Below are 19,705 nucleotides of genomic sequence, written 5' to 3' on the forward strand. Positions count from 1 at the left end.
ATGAAATAACCATATTTTATTATTTTAAGAACCCAAACATCAGTAGTGATAAATGACCACTCAGAGAAAAACAGTGACAACCGGTCATGAAAATTAACAGACACGTCTAGTCATGCTTGCTTTGCCCTGGGAAAAGAACCCGGAGATCCCCTCTGGCCCCTACGAGACCTGTTTTTGTTCAGGAACTTCCTGTCCTGTTGTGGGCGAGGAAAGGACGGGCAGAAGGGGGGCTGATGAGGAGGGGCCTGGAACCTATAAGGGCGAGTGGTTTGGGTAGCTGGGCGACCAAAGTAGCGCCTCTTAGCATCAGAGGGTTGACGAGTGATTCCAAGGGATTTAGCGTTCATCTTATTTTTCTTAAGACGATCTAAAAAGGTGTCTGTTTGGTCGCTAAATAGAGTCGTCCCTTCGAAGGGAAGGTCCTCTATACAAGCCTTGGTGTCATGAGGAAGCGCAGATTGACGCAACCAAGCATGCCTCCGGATAACTATCGCAGAACCTATGGCCTTGCTAGACGAGTGTCACGTGCTGGGCAGCCGCCAGCTGCTGCCTCGCCAGAGACATCCCCTCTGATCGAACTGCAAGGACCGAAAGGCGCTGGTCATCAGGGACGAGGGCAATCTGGGGGGATATGCGGTCCCAAAGGGAATATTGATATCTGGCCATCATGGCCATGAAATTTGAGATGCGGACACTAACCGCAGTGGAAGAGTAAACTTTCCTGGCCAACATGTCTAACTTACGGCCCTCTGGGTCTCTTGGGGAGGTGTGCGACCCAGACCTGAACTTCCCGGGTAGGGCTTCCACTATGATTGAGTTGGGGGGGGGGGATGTTGGTAAAGGAATTCCCCACCTTCCTTGCATATTTTGTACAAATTTTCTATTCGTTTAGTAAAAGAAGGGACTGAGGCTGGCTTAGGCCAATTAGCATGGAGAATCTCTAGGAGACTCTTCAGGATTGGAAATACTGCGGGGCCCACATCAGGATTATGCAGAATATCCATGACGTCGTCAATAGGACCAGAATCCTCTGGTTTGACCTCTATTTTGAGAGCCTTCGCCATGCGGATCAACTGCTCCGCATAGAGACGGACGTCTCCAGCAGGGGATAACGGTTTAGAGTCCCCGACAGTGTCCTCCGGTGAAGGAAGAGATGTGCGGGTTTCATCGTCCCCATCGAATTCAGGTGAGAGGGAGGGATCATAATCAGGGTCGTAGTCGGAGTTATAGTCATCTCCCAAAGAAACAGGGGACCTGGATAAAGGACCTCTCAAAGGAGAACGGGGTCGGGAATAGCAACGACCGTGACGAACAACTGGCGACCTCGAATCAAGCGAAGGCGTGGTGTACCGGTGGCGATGCTGTCGGCTCCGGTGAGCGCGCCGATCACTTCGGTGCGACCGACTCCGTTGGTTCAAACGACTCCGCTGACCAGAATGGCTCCGGAGACCTGAACGGCTCCTACGGGCAGAGGAGGTTTTGTTGGCCGGGTGGCTTTGGACGTCAAGACTCCGCCGGCCAGAGCAACTCCGAGGGCTCGGACGACTCCGACGGCCGGAACGACTCCGGCGGCCGGAATGACTCCGGCGGCCAGACAAGCTCCGACGGTCGTGATGACTCCGACGACCGGAACGACTCCGACAGTCGTGATGACTCCGACGACCGGAGCGACTCCAATGACCAGAACGACTCCGACGGCTCGAACGACTCCGATGGCCCGAACGACTCCGACGGGCGGAACAACTCCGACGGGCGGAACGACTCCGGTGGCTGGAACAGCTCCGACGAATAGAACGACTCTGGCGTGGAGAACGACTTTGTCCGTGAGAACGACTCGGCGGTTCCCGAGTATCCCCTTCAGAGCGCATCTGAACGGCGCCATCTTGGGGCTGCTGAGGCCCCGAGGCGATTCCTTCGTCCAAGGATACTTGCAGCACATCCTTGTAGAGGTGAAGGAGATGTTCCTTGAACTCTGCTGAGACCTCCTGGGCCCTGCTCGGATCTGGAGCCGAGGGGGTTGCCAGGGGATGGGGAGGAGAGTCCTCCACAGTAATAGTCGGTAGCGCAGACCCATCAAGGGAGCGCGGAGCCGTCTCAACCTGAGGTTGGAGCCGCGACGGCGTCGATGACAATCGGCGTCGAGAAGACCTCGGCGATTTTGAGGGGGAACGGCGTCGATTACTCTTTGACGACTCCAATGGAGACTTTGGCGGTCTGGAAGGCGGACGGCGTCTGGGGGACCTGGAGCAGGAAACACACTTTGACGAGCCGCGGCCATCTTGGGAGCCTGGGGCTATAAACTTCGCCAAGCGAAGAACGACTGAGGATGGCTTCCTCGAGGAGGGAACCCCAACGGACTCACCAACTAGGCCCCTTCAGAAGACTTAACATTACCAGATGGACGGTCAGGCGAGTCCCCTTGCGGACGAAGGGACTCCTTGTAAAGGTGGGAGATAAGGCGGGTAGAACGTTCCCTGAGAGCTTTGGCCGTGAGTTTGCCACAGCTCTTGCAGGAAGAGGAAACGTGGCCTTCTCCCAGGCAAAGGAGGCATTCCTTGTGAGGATCGGACTTTGCCACCTTCGCCCCACAAGAAGAGCATTTCTTAAACGGTGGAACTTTCTTAGACTCCATTGCTACGAACGAAGCTAAGCACGTTCTCTCTCCATGGCGGCAGAAAGAGAACTGGAGGGAAGAGTGCTCCCTCCTCCTTGGGTCATGTGACTGAGGGGCGGGGAGATTGCATGCCCCGAGGGGAGGGGGAGCACTCTTTTGGAATTTGCTGGAAGCTAACAATTCTTATTCGTGGGTGGCCTGCGCCTGCGCAGTCCCCAATGTGGGACTGATTAGAAGCCATTCAGATGAACTAAAGTTCTTTCCAAACCCTTGCCACATGAGATCATTTAACTAGAAAGACAAGGGACTGAACCTGGGATGTTCTGCATGCAAAGCAGATACCACAACTGAACCACAGAGTTTTCCCCAGGTAAGCACTATATAATCATGTGCTCAAATCAAGCTGTCATACACACCAAGATCATCATGTACTGTACAGTCTGTTTGTTTTTTGTCAGCTCACCATTCACAACACCTGCTCCAGTCCTGCTGGTTCCAGAAAAGGCAAGATTTGGCTTGGATCCTGGAATGATAGATGCTGGAGGGCATGAAGAGGATCTAGTCTTTTCTGGGGCAGAATCCAGTGGTTTCGGTCCACCTGGAGATTGAGGAGAGCTTGCAGAGCTTGCTGTCCTTGGAGATCTTAACTTATCTGGGAGACTAACAGAAGAATAAAGACTTCATTTTCTTCTGGTTTGAGTCCCCCCTAAGTCCAATCATTTAGCTAGACAAACAGGGCATTCACTCAGCAGAAGCCAAGAACCATTTATATAGAGCACCATGCATTACCATCAGTATAAAGAGCAAAGTGTTAGAGATATTTGAGCAGGCTTCATATAAAACATGCTCTACAACAATTTGGAAATCGTTGTCATCAAAGAGCCACTTCACAAATTACATTTTAACTAAAATATTTTAGATGCACATAAAAAATGTAATCTTTGAAATGTGTGTGGTTCACACAGGTACATTCAACAGGTAGTTATGACTGAATGTACCTTTATGGGTCTTTTCACATGTTATGGTTTAGGTACACATTTTTTTAAAATGAATGAGGCAAACAAGAGTTGCAAATACATGTATCCTATACAGTAGAAAAGAGCAGGAGCCCAGTAGCATCTTAAAGACTAACAAAATTTCTGGCAGGGTATGAGCTTTTGTGAGCCACAGCTCACTTCTTCAGATACAGCTAGAATGTGATTCCATCTATCCTTAAGTAGAGACCAGTGAATTAGACACACAATGGCAATGTAAATGTCAAAAGCAAGTAAATGACATTAGCAGGCATGATTGGATTAGGTGTGATATGCAGAGGGGTAGTAGGCGTGGAGAAATCAGCATTGGTAATGAGACAGGAATCCTAGATCTCTATTAAGTCCCAGAGAATGCATAGTCTTGAACTTCATTATTAGTTGTAATTCAGCAGTCTCTCTTTCTAATCTCCTTTTGTAAGAGAACTGCTACTCTTCAATCAGCAACTGAATGTCCTGGAAGGTTAAAATGTTCTCCCACTGCTTTCTAAATATTGTGGTTTTTGATGTCAGACTTATGCCCATTCAGTCTTTGTCGCAGGGACTGGCCTGTTTGTCCAATGTAGAGGGTGGAAGGGCATTGCTGGCATGTGATGGAATAAATCACGTTAGAAGATGAACAGGAGTATGAACCTGAGATAGTATGACTGACATTGCTGGGCCCAGTGATGGTGTTGCTAGGATCTATATGAGAACAAAGTTGGCACCTTGGTTTGTTGCATGCTCATGTTAAGTAGTTTATCTTTGCAGGTGATGTATCCTATAGGTACATCAGTCAACAGTTGAGAGTGGTTATTACCTCTCTAATGAGTTACAACACTCTGTGACAATACTAGACTTGCCCTTGGCCCAAGGATTCCCTACAAGCACTGCTGACTTTTGAAATTCCAAAGCAGCCAGATTCCTGGTAATGATTCCTTTCAGCACAGCATGCAAATCAATAATGTTGCTATGACTGTTCAACTTCGATTTTGTTGACATCAGTTTGTACCCCTTGGCCCGTGAACAACCCACCTGTTCTGCTATACACTCAAAAAGGTCTGACAAACCCACAGGCACATAAGAACTAAGTAAGCGTCAAGAATCATTAGTATTATTTACCAACATAGCACTTCATATCCAGAGCAATAAAAAGATTAATAGAATACTACAGTCTGAAGCCACAATTTGGTGGCAATATGCAACTAACCTCATCAAGGAGTGACCAGATAGTTCTTCTAATGTGTTGTCAGAGTCTGGATTCTGCACTTGTTCTCTACGAGATGCTCCATTGATAGGCACTGAAGTCTTTGTCTGTGACAGTCTGTGGTCCGATTCTGCAGAAGTGTTGTTTTCTTCTTGCAAAGATATATGAGAAGCCCCAGTAAAAGATTCCAGCCCTGAAAACATGTTTTGGCAAAGGGTTTTAAACAATAAAAAATATTAAATGAACACATTGGTCATGGGTATGTCCAGGAAAATAGGGGAACATTTGCTGGAGTTGACCAAAAGAATAATGGAGGATGCATACCAGAGACAGAGCTGACCTAGCCTCTCAACTACATATGTCAACATGGAGTTTCTCTGCTGAGGGCCTGGAGAGCTGCTGCCAAACACAGCAAGATGAACCAGAGTTCTGGGAGCTAGCATAATGTAATGGTTATGAGAAAGTGCCGTGGTGATCCAGACGTTCCCAGTTCAAATCTGTCACAAACTCACCCGGTGGCCTCAGATGAGTCAATCTCTTCCAGCCTCCTATCTGCACACAAAGGAATGATGATAACACTGCTTTACCATGGTCATAAGCCTAAGTCAGAGGCTGAGGTCTGTAGGCCTCAAGACAGCCTTTCCCTCACATGCAGGCCTCAGGCCTTGCTGCAAATTTTCCTGCAGGTATACATTTCCAAGGTACACTCAGAGCCTCAGGATTGGACGAGGGACAGTGGAGGGGAAAACTAGGGACCAATAGCTGCTGAGGAGGCAGAGCCTTGAGACAGTGCATATAATACCCTGCACTGGGGTGGAGGTTGTTCTCTCCCAGAGGCTGCCACCAGCGGAAGATGATACCCTCATCCAAGGAGGATGACATTGGCCTAGAGTCAGCAGTTCACTAAGACAGTCAGGTTAGGGAACTTTATTGTTTTCCAGCTGGCTTCTTTCCAGGAAAGTTTTACCCAGTGTGTTTGTAGCACACCTAGGTTTAAATCTGTCCTGTTGAATAACTGTTTTTTCATCAATTATTACAATATTTGGTTAATAAATTCATTCACTCTGTCTGGGTCCTTTATGTCTCATAGTTCAACCATTTAGTAGAGTATCCTCTGACCCCTGGGGGATAGGCAGGGTGCTCTGGGCCCTTCCCAGTCAAGCCCTTGAAACTGCAGCGACAAAAATACCAACTCCAAGCCTGGTTCACTAAACTCCCCCCACCAGTCACGGAGCTGTCCCACATGGCAGGCAGATGAAAAAGGCCAGAAGCCCTCAGATGATGCCAGCTGTCAGAAACCCCATTATCGCTGGAGGAACGGGGCGCATGCACCTGAAGGCACAGGTATATGGTGGACAGAAGACAGGTGCTTGCCTCCTGGGCAGTACTGATTAATAGAGATTTCCAAATATTCAAGTGCCAGATAACAAAATTAATAATAGTACATTAAAAGTTATGTATGAGAGAGTTTGTATATTCAGTTGGAGATTTCATGTCACTACCACTGTGAAGACTAAGCAAATCTCTTAAAATTGTGCATAATTTTTACAAAATATGCTGTGAAGACTCCTCTTGAAACCACTGCACAAGAAAGACAGCTTCAGATATTACCCAGTTTCCTAGGTTGCTGTACAAGGGCAAAGAGACTGAGAACATGCTAGTATTTTAAGCCCACACTTTCCTGGAAGGAGATGCAAATGTTTTCAGCTCTGGCTAGTCTGAATTTAGGCCTGGCTGGCTGCATTAGTGGCAGGGGGAATTGGAATCTGGAGTTTATCAGTTCTCTATGGGCCTGAGATATGGCAGCCTTTGACACTGTGGAACACCAAACTGTGGGTTGCTGTATCCAATCTGAAGTCTCCCTTCAGATGAACGGGCCCTTCCACGTGAAGGGAAGGTGCAATGTTCACCAACTCCCCCTCCCCATGCAGATCCCCACATTACGGCCAGTGCTGTTCCTAGGAATTCTCTGATTCCTGGGAGCAAGGCTTTGGGCGATGCAGTGCACAGCAGCAGGAGACAAAACAGTTATATTCTCCAAGAGGAGTTCTGCTTATGGTCACCAAGATATAACGCTGTTGGGCTGCTAGTGGAATATGGCAAAAGTCTGAAGCAACACAGTCCACACAGTTCCAAAATGTCACAGTGAGAGAAAGGAGCTTATTAAATTGCTACAAGATAACCTGTGGCTGTGGAGTTCCAGAGGGTTTATATTATTCTCTCCCCTCTTATTTAACATCATACGAAGCCAGTGGCAACCATTAGATCAGTGGTTCCCAAAGTGGGCAGTAGCACTGCCTGGGGGGGTGGCGGTGGGATTACCTAAGGGGGCGATAAGAGGCAAGGGGGCAGCAGGGGGGTGCTAGAGGTGGCCCCCTTCAACTGTGTTGTTGGATAGGGTAGGGGGCGCTGGCGTTGAGTCTGTGGAACCAAGGGGGCGGGTGGCCCGAAAAGTTTGGGAACCACTGCATTAGATGATGATGGTGATGTTATCCTGCTATACATTTATATCTAACCTAGGAGCAAAGGTCTCAGCGCCATTATTGCCTAGAGACCACAGCTGATAGGATGCAAATAGGAAGAGGGTCTTCTCCACATTGCCTGGTACCATTCGGGCAAGGTTTTCCTGCATCAATCTTGTGCAAGAAATGTATGCAACATATGGCTCAGAGATGACACTTGTACTTTACACACCACAAACAGCCAATGAAGAAAGGCAACCATAATAAATGGCACACTTACTTTCCTTTTTCCCTTTTCTTTTAGAAGATGCAGATGAGCAAGAAGAACTGACAGATGGAGATCCTGAGGAATGGTGAGTAAACTCTTTAGCTTGTAGTTCACAAGGTGATTTCTGGCTGATAAACTCTTCTTTTAGGCTTGGGCTGCTGCTGCGAACACTACCACAGAAGAAAAATATCGTTAGCATTTCTTAGCCACACCACTGTGAAATTCATCTGACTTTTTGTGGATGAACAAAAACAGGATCAATGACAATGATTCACCATTACAACTTCTTAATAAGTTAGTCTTTGAAATACTCAATAAGGTAGTGTCAAGCTTAGGACTTTCAGCAACTGTGCTGGGAATAGCTGCAGATAAGCATTTAGACTGGATCTGAAAACTACAGAGTTAGACTGGATCTGAAATCTCCATAGTTAATTTAGATTTAAGTTGACTACTCTGTGGGCTAAGCATTAGAAGCATGCTGATTTTAAACCAAGCATTAAGAGGGCACTGAATTTAAGACAAGCTGAATTTAAGACATGTCTCTGTAATGGAGAACTGAACAGAAAATATCATAGAAAGCAGTTTCAAAGGTAACTGAGCTAATAACAGAATAATTTGCGCCACTGAGCAGTTGTACTAAGTTGAGACCACAAAATTATTTTTGCTTAATCAATGCTACAACAGGTCGATTTGGGAAAATTGCTGCTGTATTCCTCTGTCACTGAGAAACAGGAGATGAGAAGCAGGGGACCAGTGAACACTGCCAGGGGGTGGAAATCACACACTTCCCCAGCTGGCCCCCAACTTCTCCCCCCCCTCGCTCACTCCCCATCACCACCCCCTCCCACGATGGCCAGTTTCCTAACCTCCCTCTCCCCTCCACCGCATTCTCATCCCCATCCCATTGCTGCTTTCCCCCACTGCCACTTGCTTCCTGCCTTGCACTGCTACTTCTTCCCCACCCCATACCCATGTCACCACTCTCTCTCTCCTCTCTGACAAACCATCAGGGGCTTCCCCGCCCTCCTGGTATCTCAACTACACAATGCCGAACATGATCTCACAACATCTTACTTGCGTTTTTTAAAGTTTGCCAAGATTTTTTGAAGCCCATTTTTGCCTACCCATTTTTCAGATTTTTCTGCAAATCCAGGCTTGTATAACCCGTCCCCACCCCCACATACACACCGAATATCCCTGGCCCTAGTGTAAAGATTTTTTGATCCACACTCTGGCAGCAGGTTCAGAATTAGATACATAGGTAACACTGCAGTATATAACAAAATATTCCTCACTTTTAATTAATTAATTCTGTTCTGGTGCTACTTGTATGTAAACACATATGTACCTGGCCTCAACAGCAGACTTTTTGTCTGTCACCATTCCACTGCCCTCCGATGAGATGAAGTCATCCTCATATGAACCAATGCTAGCTGGAGGGCTCATTATTGGAAGTGAAGGTTGTTGGATTGGTGATCCTGATCCTGACTGTTCCTCAAATCCTAAAATCAAAATAAGTGAAAACTGTATAGTCTACATTTCAGAAAGATGTAACCATTTCAACAAAAGCTAAGGCAAGAGGTATTCCAGATGTATCCAAAACTACCAGTAAAAATCCAAAACTACTGGTGTTTCAGTCTCTTTTATATGGTTGCACAATACTCTGGAAAATATACCTTATCTGGGAAACCCAGTCCTGAGAAGGGATAAGACACATTAACTGAAGACAGTAAATGAATCTATTGTATGATAGTATGTGCCAGTATTTCGAAACAGATTAATGCAGTATGGCAAAGAGGTTAAAATGCTGGATTAGGACCTAGAAGACTACAGTTCTAGTTTCTACTATGCCCTGACACTCATTAGATATCCTTGGGTCAATCGCTTCCTCTCAGCCTAACTTGACTGTTGTGGGGATAAAAAGGGGGGAGAGAACCATGTAAACAAGGGGTGTCAAACTCAATTGTTACAGGCGCCAGATATAACATAAATGTCACTTGGTCGGGCTGGGCCATGCCTTGCCAGCCCAGATTGAGAGTGGGGTGTGTGTGGCTGCCTCAGCTGGCTTGCAGGCCAGATAAGAGCTCTCAAGGGGCCGCATCCAGCCCCCCAGGCCTTATGTCTGACACCCCTTATGTAAACCATCCTGAGGACTTGGGTGGGATAAAAATGCATCTTCAAATACATAATTTTATTGGTTTTAAAAAAAACTGTATGCCAGCTATGCACTGAATTTACAACATTTGAAAGATTAATGTACATAAAAACAGTCAAAAAGGTCTGCTATCAATGATTTATTCAGGTCTGTTGCACGATGCCTTAGCAACAAATTGTAGTACTTTTAATATGAAAGATAATACAATCTCTGAGAAGGAATAGTTGACTGTCTACTTATTAGCTGCTGCTTCAGTCATAGCCGTTAAAATGAAAGAACTTTTATAAAACAATATGCCAATGGTATTTGACACTACACAAGTTAACTAAAGTTTACCATACCAATACTATGTGGGAGATATTGGTCAAGAAAAACAGGTTTAAAACATATGTTTTGGCAATGTCCACAATTGTTTATTTTGGGGAAAGACACTTGATAAAAATACTTAAATAACAGGATATGAAATCCTAAAAGCCCAAGATGTCTTTTGTTGGGACTTTTATTAGAACATATTCCTAAAGCCCACAGATTTATGGTACTAATTTTTTTTAATGCTGCAAGCACGTTAGTTGCAGAGTTGGAAGAGCGCAAAATATTTGACTGTACAGTCTTGGATAAACATGGTGTGGGATACAGCAAGATTGTTAAAAGTGACTGAATTGGTTAGGCTAAGGGATGGATAATCTGATTAAGCTTATTTTTCTGAAAGCTGGAAACTTTTTCATGATTTTTGGAGGGAAGTAACACCTGTCTACTGATGCATACAATTGGTGCATCATTTTTTAACAACAGACTGATCAGTATATATTTGTACCTGGAAATTAATATAGTTGTGTGCTATGTAAGCATTTAACAGTTACTACCACCATTATTATTGCAAGATCATTTATTACCTATTATACATATATACATATATATATATATACATATATATACACACACACACACATATACTTCTTCGTATTAAAAATAATATGCATAGATAGATGTGAACTTCACTACATTCCAGCAAATTAAACCTCAGAGCTTATTTCGTTTACAAAAAGCAGGCATTGAAGCAGTCACCAGGGGCAGCAATACATTTCTCATTTATCTATTTTTCTTACCTTTCCCACACAGCTGATAAGATTTTGTGAAGATGTTGATGACACTGTGTGGACTTCCTTTGGACAGTCCTTCCCAAGGCCTTGAAACACTCCTCATCTGTGTGGAAATGGGTAAATACTTTTCTGCTTCTTTCTGAAATTGCTCTATGAGCTCATAGCCAGTTTTGTCTGCGGCACAGAACTCTTTTTCCTTCAACATCTCGGCTGTCTTCAAAGGTAAGTGCTTGTACTGGTCTCCCTCCTCTTCAGACAGGAGATGATCACTGAGAGGCCCCTCGCTGATTGAGTCTGCGCTACAATCATGCAGAGCTACAACTTTACTCTCAGCCTTAGGGGAGCAGTTTGGCTTCTTGGATAGGTTTCCTACTATTCCTTCAGATCTCTGTTTGGCTGGAAGACTGAGAGCTGCAGTATGAGGGCTGATGGTCTCTGGGAGCTTTTTAAACTCACTAAGACTTCCCATTCCAGGAAGGTTATCGTCAAAAGTTGTCTGACACACACAGGTACTCAACATTTTCTGAAGCCTGGCTGAGAAGACATCAGTCTCTTCTCTCACAGGGGGACTGCTGGCCTTTGCCCAGTAGCCATCGCCCTGATTTCCTTGTACCAAGTCACGTCCAGAGTTCCATGCTGCTCCATAATCGATGCCGGTTCCAGCTAATTTCTTGGCTTCACTTTCAATTCTGCTTGACAAAGAAGCTGCTGTTGCTTTCAGGGCTTCAATACGGTCCAGTTTACTTTTATACTGACTAATGGTGGGCTGTATTGTAGATGATATAACTGGCTGAGATGCCAAAGGCATGGATCCCACAGCTGTGCTTTGGCTCCTCCTGGTTGACCACACAGAGTCAAAGTCCTTTTGCAAGACACTCATGTGATCTAGAGACAGAAGCTGGGAAAAGAGACCTCCGCTCAAGACAGTAGACGGCTGTGGGCAAGGTGGCTGGGATTTTGAACCCAGTCTATCTGGCTGAATCCACACAGGCTCCAACAAATTGTTCCTAGAAACCAAGAGGTTGAACACTCGTAAGTTTACAAGAACGGTGTCTGGGAAAACTTGGCTCACATACACAGACATCTTTATAACCAGTAAACAGGATATTTGAACCAAGTGATTTTTCCCTAATGCCACTTACATATGAAGGGGAAGGGAGTGAAGAACAAGGTGTCTCTGTCCCATCACCTGCTGTCCATGTGTCACATCTGAATAGGAAACATGTGCATGAAATCCAACACATAAGTGTTATCTGGCAAATGGATTACACTGTTCAGGCCATGTGCTTGATTTTACATGCATCTGTCATATTCAAACATTACAGCCATGGATAGGTATCTGGTGGGGCGGGCACATCCAGTTTATTCAGAAAATCTGTATGTTGCTTATACAAGACCTGCTTGAGGCAGGTCACAACTAAAAGCAATTAAAAAAAAAAAGCCAACCAAGCCAATAAAAGCACATTAAAAAGAAAAACCAGAACAGCCAAAATGACATTTGATAAAATAGTCCTCAGACCAGAACAGAGCATAAAACAACGACAAAAATATGAAACTTGTTAGTTATAAGTTAAAGATTAATGTTCTGGCCTGGTACCTGAAGGAAAGTAAGGTAAGTGATAGGTGAGCCTTAAATGGGAGAATATTCCAAATGCGAGGTGCTACAACCAAAAAAGCTCTGGCTTTGTTTGCTCTCCACTTCTCCTCTACAGGAGGGGTACAGAAAGCAGAGCTAGACAAGATGAAGCTGGACAACATGGGAGGACATAGTCTTTCAAGTTCTCTATTATATTAAAAGGTCCTAAGCACAGGGCTGTGTACCCTCCACATTAATAAGATACTGCACACAGGCTTTCCTAATTTGGCACCAAGAAAATCTGAACTCTACAGTCCACATAAACTCAGCAAACCTGCACAACTTATTTCGTATGAAACCATTAAAAATTATAATTTGTCACTTGGTTTCTCTAACCACAGACAGACGAAGAAACTGTGCAGAGCAATGAACCCTTGCTACCATCCACTGGAAACCATGTAGCCCCCATTCTGGCTTCTGTTTCAGCAGGCATTACTCTTACACTTATACAGCATATAATCACAGCAAGAACGCTAGAATTTCGCTTTCTTATTGAAACAGAAAACTAGAGTTCTTATGAAGCTGGATAATGTAGCCAACACAGTGTCACACATTCTATACTTCTGCAGAGTCCCAGCACATACCCAGCCTTGACTGTGCAGAAAGAACATCCTTGAGACCCCAAAACTCTTATCAGTGTTATGGCATAAATTCTTCTAGGTAGGGGACCCCAAGGTTGGGTATTACAGCAAAATAATAACAACTGAGGTATGCACACCTTGTATGGAAAAGAACACAGCCCAGAAAAGAACAGGCAGAAAGGGGTCTGGAGACTATGTCCTATGAGGAAAGGTTGAAGGAGTTGGGTATGTTTAGCCTGATGAGGAGAAGACAGAGGGGACATGATAACCATCTTCAAGTACTTGAAGGGCTGTCATATAGAGGATGGTGCCAAGTTGTTTTCTGTTGCCCCAGAAGGTCGGACCATAACTGACGGGTTGAAATTAAATCAAAAGAGTTTCCATCTAGACATTAGGAAGAATTTTCTAACAGTTACAGTGGTTCCTCAGTGGAACAGGCTTCCTTGGGAGGTGGTAAGCTCTCCTTTCATGGAGGTTTTTAAGCAGAGACTAGATGGCCATCTGTCAGCAATGCCGATTCTATGACCTTAGGCAGTTCACGAGAGGGAGGGTATCTTGGCCATCTTCTGGGCATAGAGTAGGGGTCACTGGGTGTGTTGGGGGGAGGTAGTTGTGAAATTCCTGCATTGTGCAGGGGGTTGGACTAGATGACCCTGGTTGTCCCTTCCAACTCTATGATTCCATTCTAGGGCTCTTAAATTTTATACCTTTTATGGAATATATTGGGCACAGAGTCAGACTGGAACACATCCCTACATACATACCTGGGTTGTTATTATTTTGCTATAATACTGTTATACATGTTGCAATATGTATTGGTGTGTTTATTAGAAGTGATGTTATTAGACCACTGATGAAGGCCAGGGGGACGAAACACATTTGGAATGAGGTTTTAGTTTATCAACCTGTATTAGTTGCCATTGTTGCTTTCTTTTAATATAATTTCAAATGTTTTTAATATAGATATCAGCGCCTTAAAATAAATATATTTCTATACATAACGGAGTCTTTTTCTATCCAACCTTTGGGTACCCAGCTTTGGTTTTAGGTTGGGTGTTCCCTTCCCCCTTTTGTTTTTTGTTTTTTTTTTGTCATAAAATCTTCTAGGCACAGGTTCCTGAGCTGCAGCGCTCTAAACATTTCAGTGAAATTGCAGGAAAAAGCTAATAGTGCAACAGTGTTTCTTAGCTAAAGCTCTGAAGGTACTTTACTTGGGTAGCCTTTTAAAAAGCAGTCCTGCTCCCTTACCTAGCTAGAGCATGATGAGGCTCAGACAGAGACATATCGCTACTGGAGGATGCACTAGGTGGACGCTCCTGCGCCTTGTTTTCCTTGTCAGATTCTCCAGATGGCTGATATCCAGGTTTGGGCTAGGAAGGAAGTGGAAAATATGTTAACAAAATAGAAGAATAATTTTAAAGGCAATCAATGAGACAGAGTGAATCTAAAAGAAAATTGGCTCAGTTCAGTTGGGATTTTGTTCCAACAACCGGAACTTTTTCAGTGCTGGCGTGGCATAGTGGTTAGTGTCAGAGTAGGATCTGGGACACCCAGGTTCAAATGCCCCCAGTCACTCTTTCAACCTGACCTACCTCACAGGATTGTTGTGAGGATAAAAGGGAGGAGGTGCTTTGGGTTTCTATTGGGAAGAAAGGAAGGGTACAAACAACTAAATAAACAAATATTTTAAACCTGGATAAATACGAATAATAAAATTCTAGCACTGATCTTTTGTTTTGTAAACCCACAACACTTCCAAATTTAGCCACAAATGTTAACAGCTTAGCCATTAAAAAGTTTATATTGAATCACACACACAAGAACTCTCAAACCCATAGACCACCATGGCTTTTAGAGCAATAAGCTTTTGAAGCCACAGCCTGCAGTTTCCTATTGTTGCGATGATGACTGCTTCTCAAGTCTGAACTACAAGGAGGTTCAGCTATTTATTTTAAGAAGATGAGAACAGAGATTTTAGCCCAGCAGTTAAAAACTGTGCTCTTCCTCCTGCCATCACCCAACAGGCAAGAGAACGATACTAGTGCTAACAGACAGACTAGAAGATGAAACCCACTGCTTTAAACACTAATCATAATCCGTTAATTAAATCACATTATTTACGAAACAGAAAGGTGCTGGTCAACTTCTATTCACTGTTTAGATTCTTTTACAAAACAGAAAAGTGCTGGTCAACTTCTACCCACTTTTAAGATGAGCACCTTTCTGTTCTGTAAATAATCAACTTCTATTCCCTTTAATCAACTTCTATTCCCTTTTTAGACCATTCCAAATTAGATACTAAGAAAAGGACAAGAAATTACTCATCACCCCTGTTGCTGCCACTCGCCCTGTATGAGGTTTTGAAGGCAAGAAAATTTTCAGCTTGGCTGCTAACTCAGTATCTTCAAAAACTGCAGTGTCCCCCAGCCATTTTTTGTATTGTTCTTAATTTTCATGCTCATTTTTAAAAAACTTTCACACAGCAGAAGTCATCCCTCCCCAATAACTATACCTGTACATCCTGTAGGAGTGGGGGCCGTGGCGCCTCCAACAAGGCTTGATCTAGGAACAACTTGGAGTAAGTCTCTGATACTTGTTTGGGGACTAGCTCAGGAGCCGATGCACTCTTTGGCTTACTAGCAAAAGCCTCTCTCTGTTTCCTGTAGAGTTCTTGAAGTCTCTTGTTCCTCTGTTCTGTTGCCTCCTTTTGTGCTTTCTTCTGTTCGCTCTGCTTCTTCTTCCTTTCTTCTTGCTGTTTAATAATATACTGGCGAACTTTATCTGAATCGTAGTGGCGTTTCTTGGAAATGACTTGAGACTCTTCGTTGGAACCCAGTTTGTCTGGTTTTCTCTTGGTTGGGCTATGGCTCCTGGTAAATGCAGCAGGCACTTCTGAACTCTGATTTTCTTCATCCGCCTCTTGCTTCATATGCTGAGCCACAGAATCCAGTTGTAGATCATCAAGAATTCCTTGGATCTCCACCGGCAAGAAGTCCTTATTAACATGGTCATCTTTCTGTTTAGCATTCTTAAGAGCAGCATCTCTCTTCCTCAAGCTATTCTCCCTTTTTATTTTAATCCGGGATTGGTTAGGGCTTCTTGAGCAGGGTCTTATGATCCCACCCTGCACGGGATCAGATTCTGTCTTCGCGAAGAGAGATGCTAGAAGAGGGGGAGGGGAAGCGTCAGAAATATTTCACTTTGGACGGTCTAAAGGCTGTGTGAGGAGGCCACAGGGCAAATATATTTTGTCTTATGCCTCAAGACTTAACACATGAAAGCTGAAAGTACCATTTTTATTTAAACTCCCATAAAAAAGAGAAAGATATTTAATCCCTCGGTTACTATACTTTAGAAATGCAAGACAGGTTTGGGACAGTCAAGCAACCTTTGCAGGGGAACTAGCTACAAAAGACAGGAACACATCAAACAAGACCTCAGTGGGTGATAAATGAAAAGGAATGGGCTGACAGCCATTAGAAGTTGGGAATCACGATGAAGATGAACTATTCAGAAAATCTCCCTACCTGGAGTAAAACAGCACAAAACTTCAGTGGTCTGGGACTAAATGGGTACTTGATATCACTCCCTCAGCAGATTAGTACTCCAGCCTCTTAACTCTATCAGGTCTACCTGCTGACATTCAGGGATAAGTAAGCAGGAAGCTCCTCATCTAGCTCCAAACCTGAGTAGTACAATGCAGGATAGGTACATTTTTACCCTCTTCCTCCTCATGCTATAAAGGCATATCCTGTCCATTGCTGCAGGTGTTTCCAGGTGGAGGGGGGGGGTAGAAGAAGAAGAGGTTGTTTTTATATGCCAACTTTCTCTACTACTTAAGAATCAAACCGGCTTACAATCTCCTTTCCTTCTCCTCCCCACAACAAACACCCTGTGAGGTAGGTGGGACTGAGAGAGTTCAGCCCAAGGTCACCCTGCTGGCTTCATGTGTAGGAGTGGGGAATCAAACCCAGTTCTCCAGATTAGAGTCCACTGCTCTTAACCACTATACCACGCTGGCTCTCGGTAATGGGGTTTCTTGTGTTGTTTATAGTTTTATTGTAAAATTGTAAGCCATCTTGATTCACAAGGGAAAGGGAGGGTATAAATATTTAAATAAGCCAATAAATAATTATGCTACCAATTTCAGGACACTCTAACCTCTTAGGGTGGGCTGCCTTCTACACATCTTAAATTATCTTTGGAGGAAGGTGATGCAATTAAGACAGACAGAAGGAAGCCCATTCCCTCCATTCTTAATTAATTCTCAGATCGTGACTATTTTCCCTTCTAAATATTCAGAGCTCTTAGACTGCAGGAGAGGGGAGGCCAAGGATCCACCAGGGCAAAGAGGAAGCATAAAGGAGTAGGTTTTATACGAGTGTTTCCTCTAGCAAAGACGCTGATATAGCAAAGGTCTGCCAACATCTGTCTTTTTTTTAATTGGTAATCCTTCCAACCTGGAATTCATCAACCACTTTTTGAGGCACAAAATACTTTCTGCAGTTACCTGAGGAGCATACAGTAACAGAAGCAGAAAAAAGGAAATGCCACATATAGCTCAACTTACCAGATTTAATGGACCTATCCCTCCCGGTTCTCTCAATGGAAGATGAATATTGCAGTAGTTTAGGTGCTGGACCTAGTACCTTCTTTGCCAGTCTTTGTCCATTCCGCCAGGATGACACACTTATTATGTTGATACTTCCTAAATTAAAAAAAACAAAACCCCACAGTAATGAGATACACATTAATCTTTCAGTAGAAGAGAGCAAGAGTCCAGTAGCACCTTAAAGACTAACAAAATTTCTGGCAGGGTATGCACTTTCTGCAGTTACCTGAGTATCTGAAGAAGTGAGCTGTGGCTCACGAAGGCTCATACCCTGCCAGAAATTCTGTTAGTCTTTAAGGTGCTACTGGACTCTTGCTCTCTTCTACTGCTATTGACAGAATAACATGGCTACCCATTGTGATTAATCTTTCAGTGCATTCTGGTTTATGACGTATTAGTATGTATGCTAGACTCATGTGGCTCTTCAACATGTCGCCGGTGACTCTTCTGGGCACCGTTCCTTGATGTGGCACCTGCCCCATGTTTAAGGAATGTGAGCAAAGCCCTTGACCAATGGAGCTTTCAGTTGGCAAGTGGTTTCCACCTTGACACAGTTGCTGCCAGAGCAACAGGCAAGCTGTGAGTTTCTCTGAGATGCAGGCCTCATGCCAAGGATGGAAGGGTAAATGTTGCTCTTTAGGTGGATGGTAACTGCAAATGTGGCTCTCCACAAGCTGCAGAGTGAGTACCCCTGTTCTAATCTAATCAGTCCACTGAAATCAATAGGCTTGGACTGGAGTTACTCAGCATAGGACTGATTTTTAGTCCTTCAAAACAGAGGAGGTATTTAAGAGAAAGGATGTATCACCCATAGTGGCTGATACAAAAAAAGAAAACCATAAACTGAACCCTGTTTAAAAAGCAATATAAGACAAAGCCCTTGTTTAAAAACAGTACTTAAATTCACCTGGCTTGGAGTCAGGACCTGGTAGCTCTGTCACTTTCTGGACTTTGCGCACTGTTTTGGTTGCTTTTCGCTCCTTACTTTTTTCAGCCGGTATGTCTTTCACAGCAGAATCATCTTCTGAAAACAGAAGCATACATACAAATGTGGTTTACCATCCTCCAGTGGAAAGACACCTTCCTAGATGATACTAAACAAATGCCTCGTTTATCAGTGTGTTAACATTATTTAGAATCTATTAGTGAGAGATATGCTGCCAGTTATAATTACATACAAAACTCATGTTCCACATCTGGCAGATGACTGGAAAAAACTGCTATGAAGTGTTTAGTGCCAACATACTGGGTTATGAAGATGTGCAACAATTCTTACGTTTGCAGGTGCACAATAATGAAATTAAGCCAGGTAAACACTGATGTGGCTGTACTCAGATGTCAAACAAACTATGACTTGTCTGTGACAAGAATAAGCCATTCCTCAGGCTCACATACTCCTTCCCTTCTCCCCCTCAACCAATTCCTCTCCTGCAAAGCACTAGAATTGTAAACTAGGAAGTCATAAACAAACCTCAATTTGTGGTGACATCCAAACTAGCCACTTTAACTGCACTTTGCTTCTTGTTGATACAGTTACCCACTCCAGGCCTGGTGAAATTAGGTCTTGCTTTAACACACTCACTTGGCCTGTACTTTCTTTTCAAGCAGAGTCCAGTTTAAATTTTCTCTTCCTTGTGTCTACCACCATGGTAGATGTCATCCCTTCTTCCTAAGCAATCCCTGCTTTATCTTGAAAGATTAGCTGTTTTTCAGCTCTAACTTACTTTACTAATAGTTCGTAAACAAATTTTATTTCATTTCATTTCTACCCCGCCCATTTCACCACCTAAGCAGGGCTCATGTCACAAGACAAAATGGAGTATTGTTACATATGCCGTTAGTGGTTCTTTATTAAGGTAATGTCAATATATCAAATATATCCTGGCATGATGGACAAAGATTGGCAAAAAAAAGATACTGGGTCCAGCACTTAAAGCAATAGGATACATGACTATAAAGTGTTCCTGGCTTGCAATTTTGGTTCTCTGCAGGAGGGAAATTGGCAGGGAAAAGAGAAGAAGCACATACGGTAAGCCCAAGGACATTGGTTGATTCTGGAT

General features: G+C 44.0%; 2 protein-coding genes across 2 annotated transcripts in view; one reads left to right on the top strand and one right to left on the bottom strand.

The window, feature by feature from the left end:
- Positions 1-19,705, bottom strand: part of CEP350 (centrosomal protein 350) — a 93,598-nt gene that overhangs the window by 44,217 nt on the left and 29,676 nt on the right. The window contains exons 8-16 of the mRNA XM_056845578.1: positions 18,571-18,669; positions 17,604-17,741; positions 15,546-16,195; positions 14,282-14,403; positions 10,823-11,823; positions 8,910-9,063; positions 7,574-7,731; positions 4,835-5,024; positions 3,078-3,274 (exon numbers count right to left, since the gene is read on the bottom strand). Coding sequence (XP_056701556.1) covers positions 3,078-3,274; positions 4,835-5,024; positions 7,574-7,731; positions 8,910-9,063; positions 10,823-11,823; positions 14,282-14,403; positions 15,546-16,195; positions 17,604-17,741; positions 18,571-18,669 — 2,709 coding nt within the window. The remainder of the gene's footprint in view (positions 1-3,077; positions 3,275-4,834; positions 5,025-7,573; positions 7,732-8,909; positions 9,064-10,822; positions 11,824-14,281; positions 14,404-15,545; positions 16,196-17,603; positions 17,742-18,570; positions 18,670-19,705) is intronic.
- LOC130473929 (E3 ubiquitin-protein ligase RNF146-like) overlaps positions 1-19,705 on the top strand; it is a 171,912-nt gene that overhangs the window by 13,047 nt on the left and 139,160 nt on the right. The window lies entirely within an intron of this gene.

The sequence above is a fragment of the Euleptes europaea genome, chromosome 2, assembly GCF_029931775.1.
Source record: "Euleptes europaea isolate rEulEur1 chromosome 2, rEulEur1.hap1, whole genome shotgun sequence".
Lineage (NCBI taxonomy): Eukaryota > Metazoa > Chordata > Lepidosauria > Squamata > Sphaerodactylidae > Euleptes > Euleptes europaea.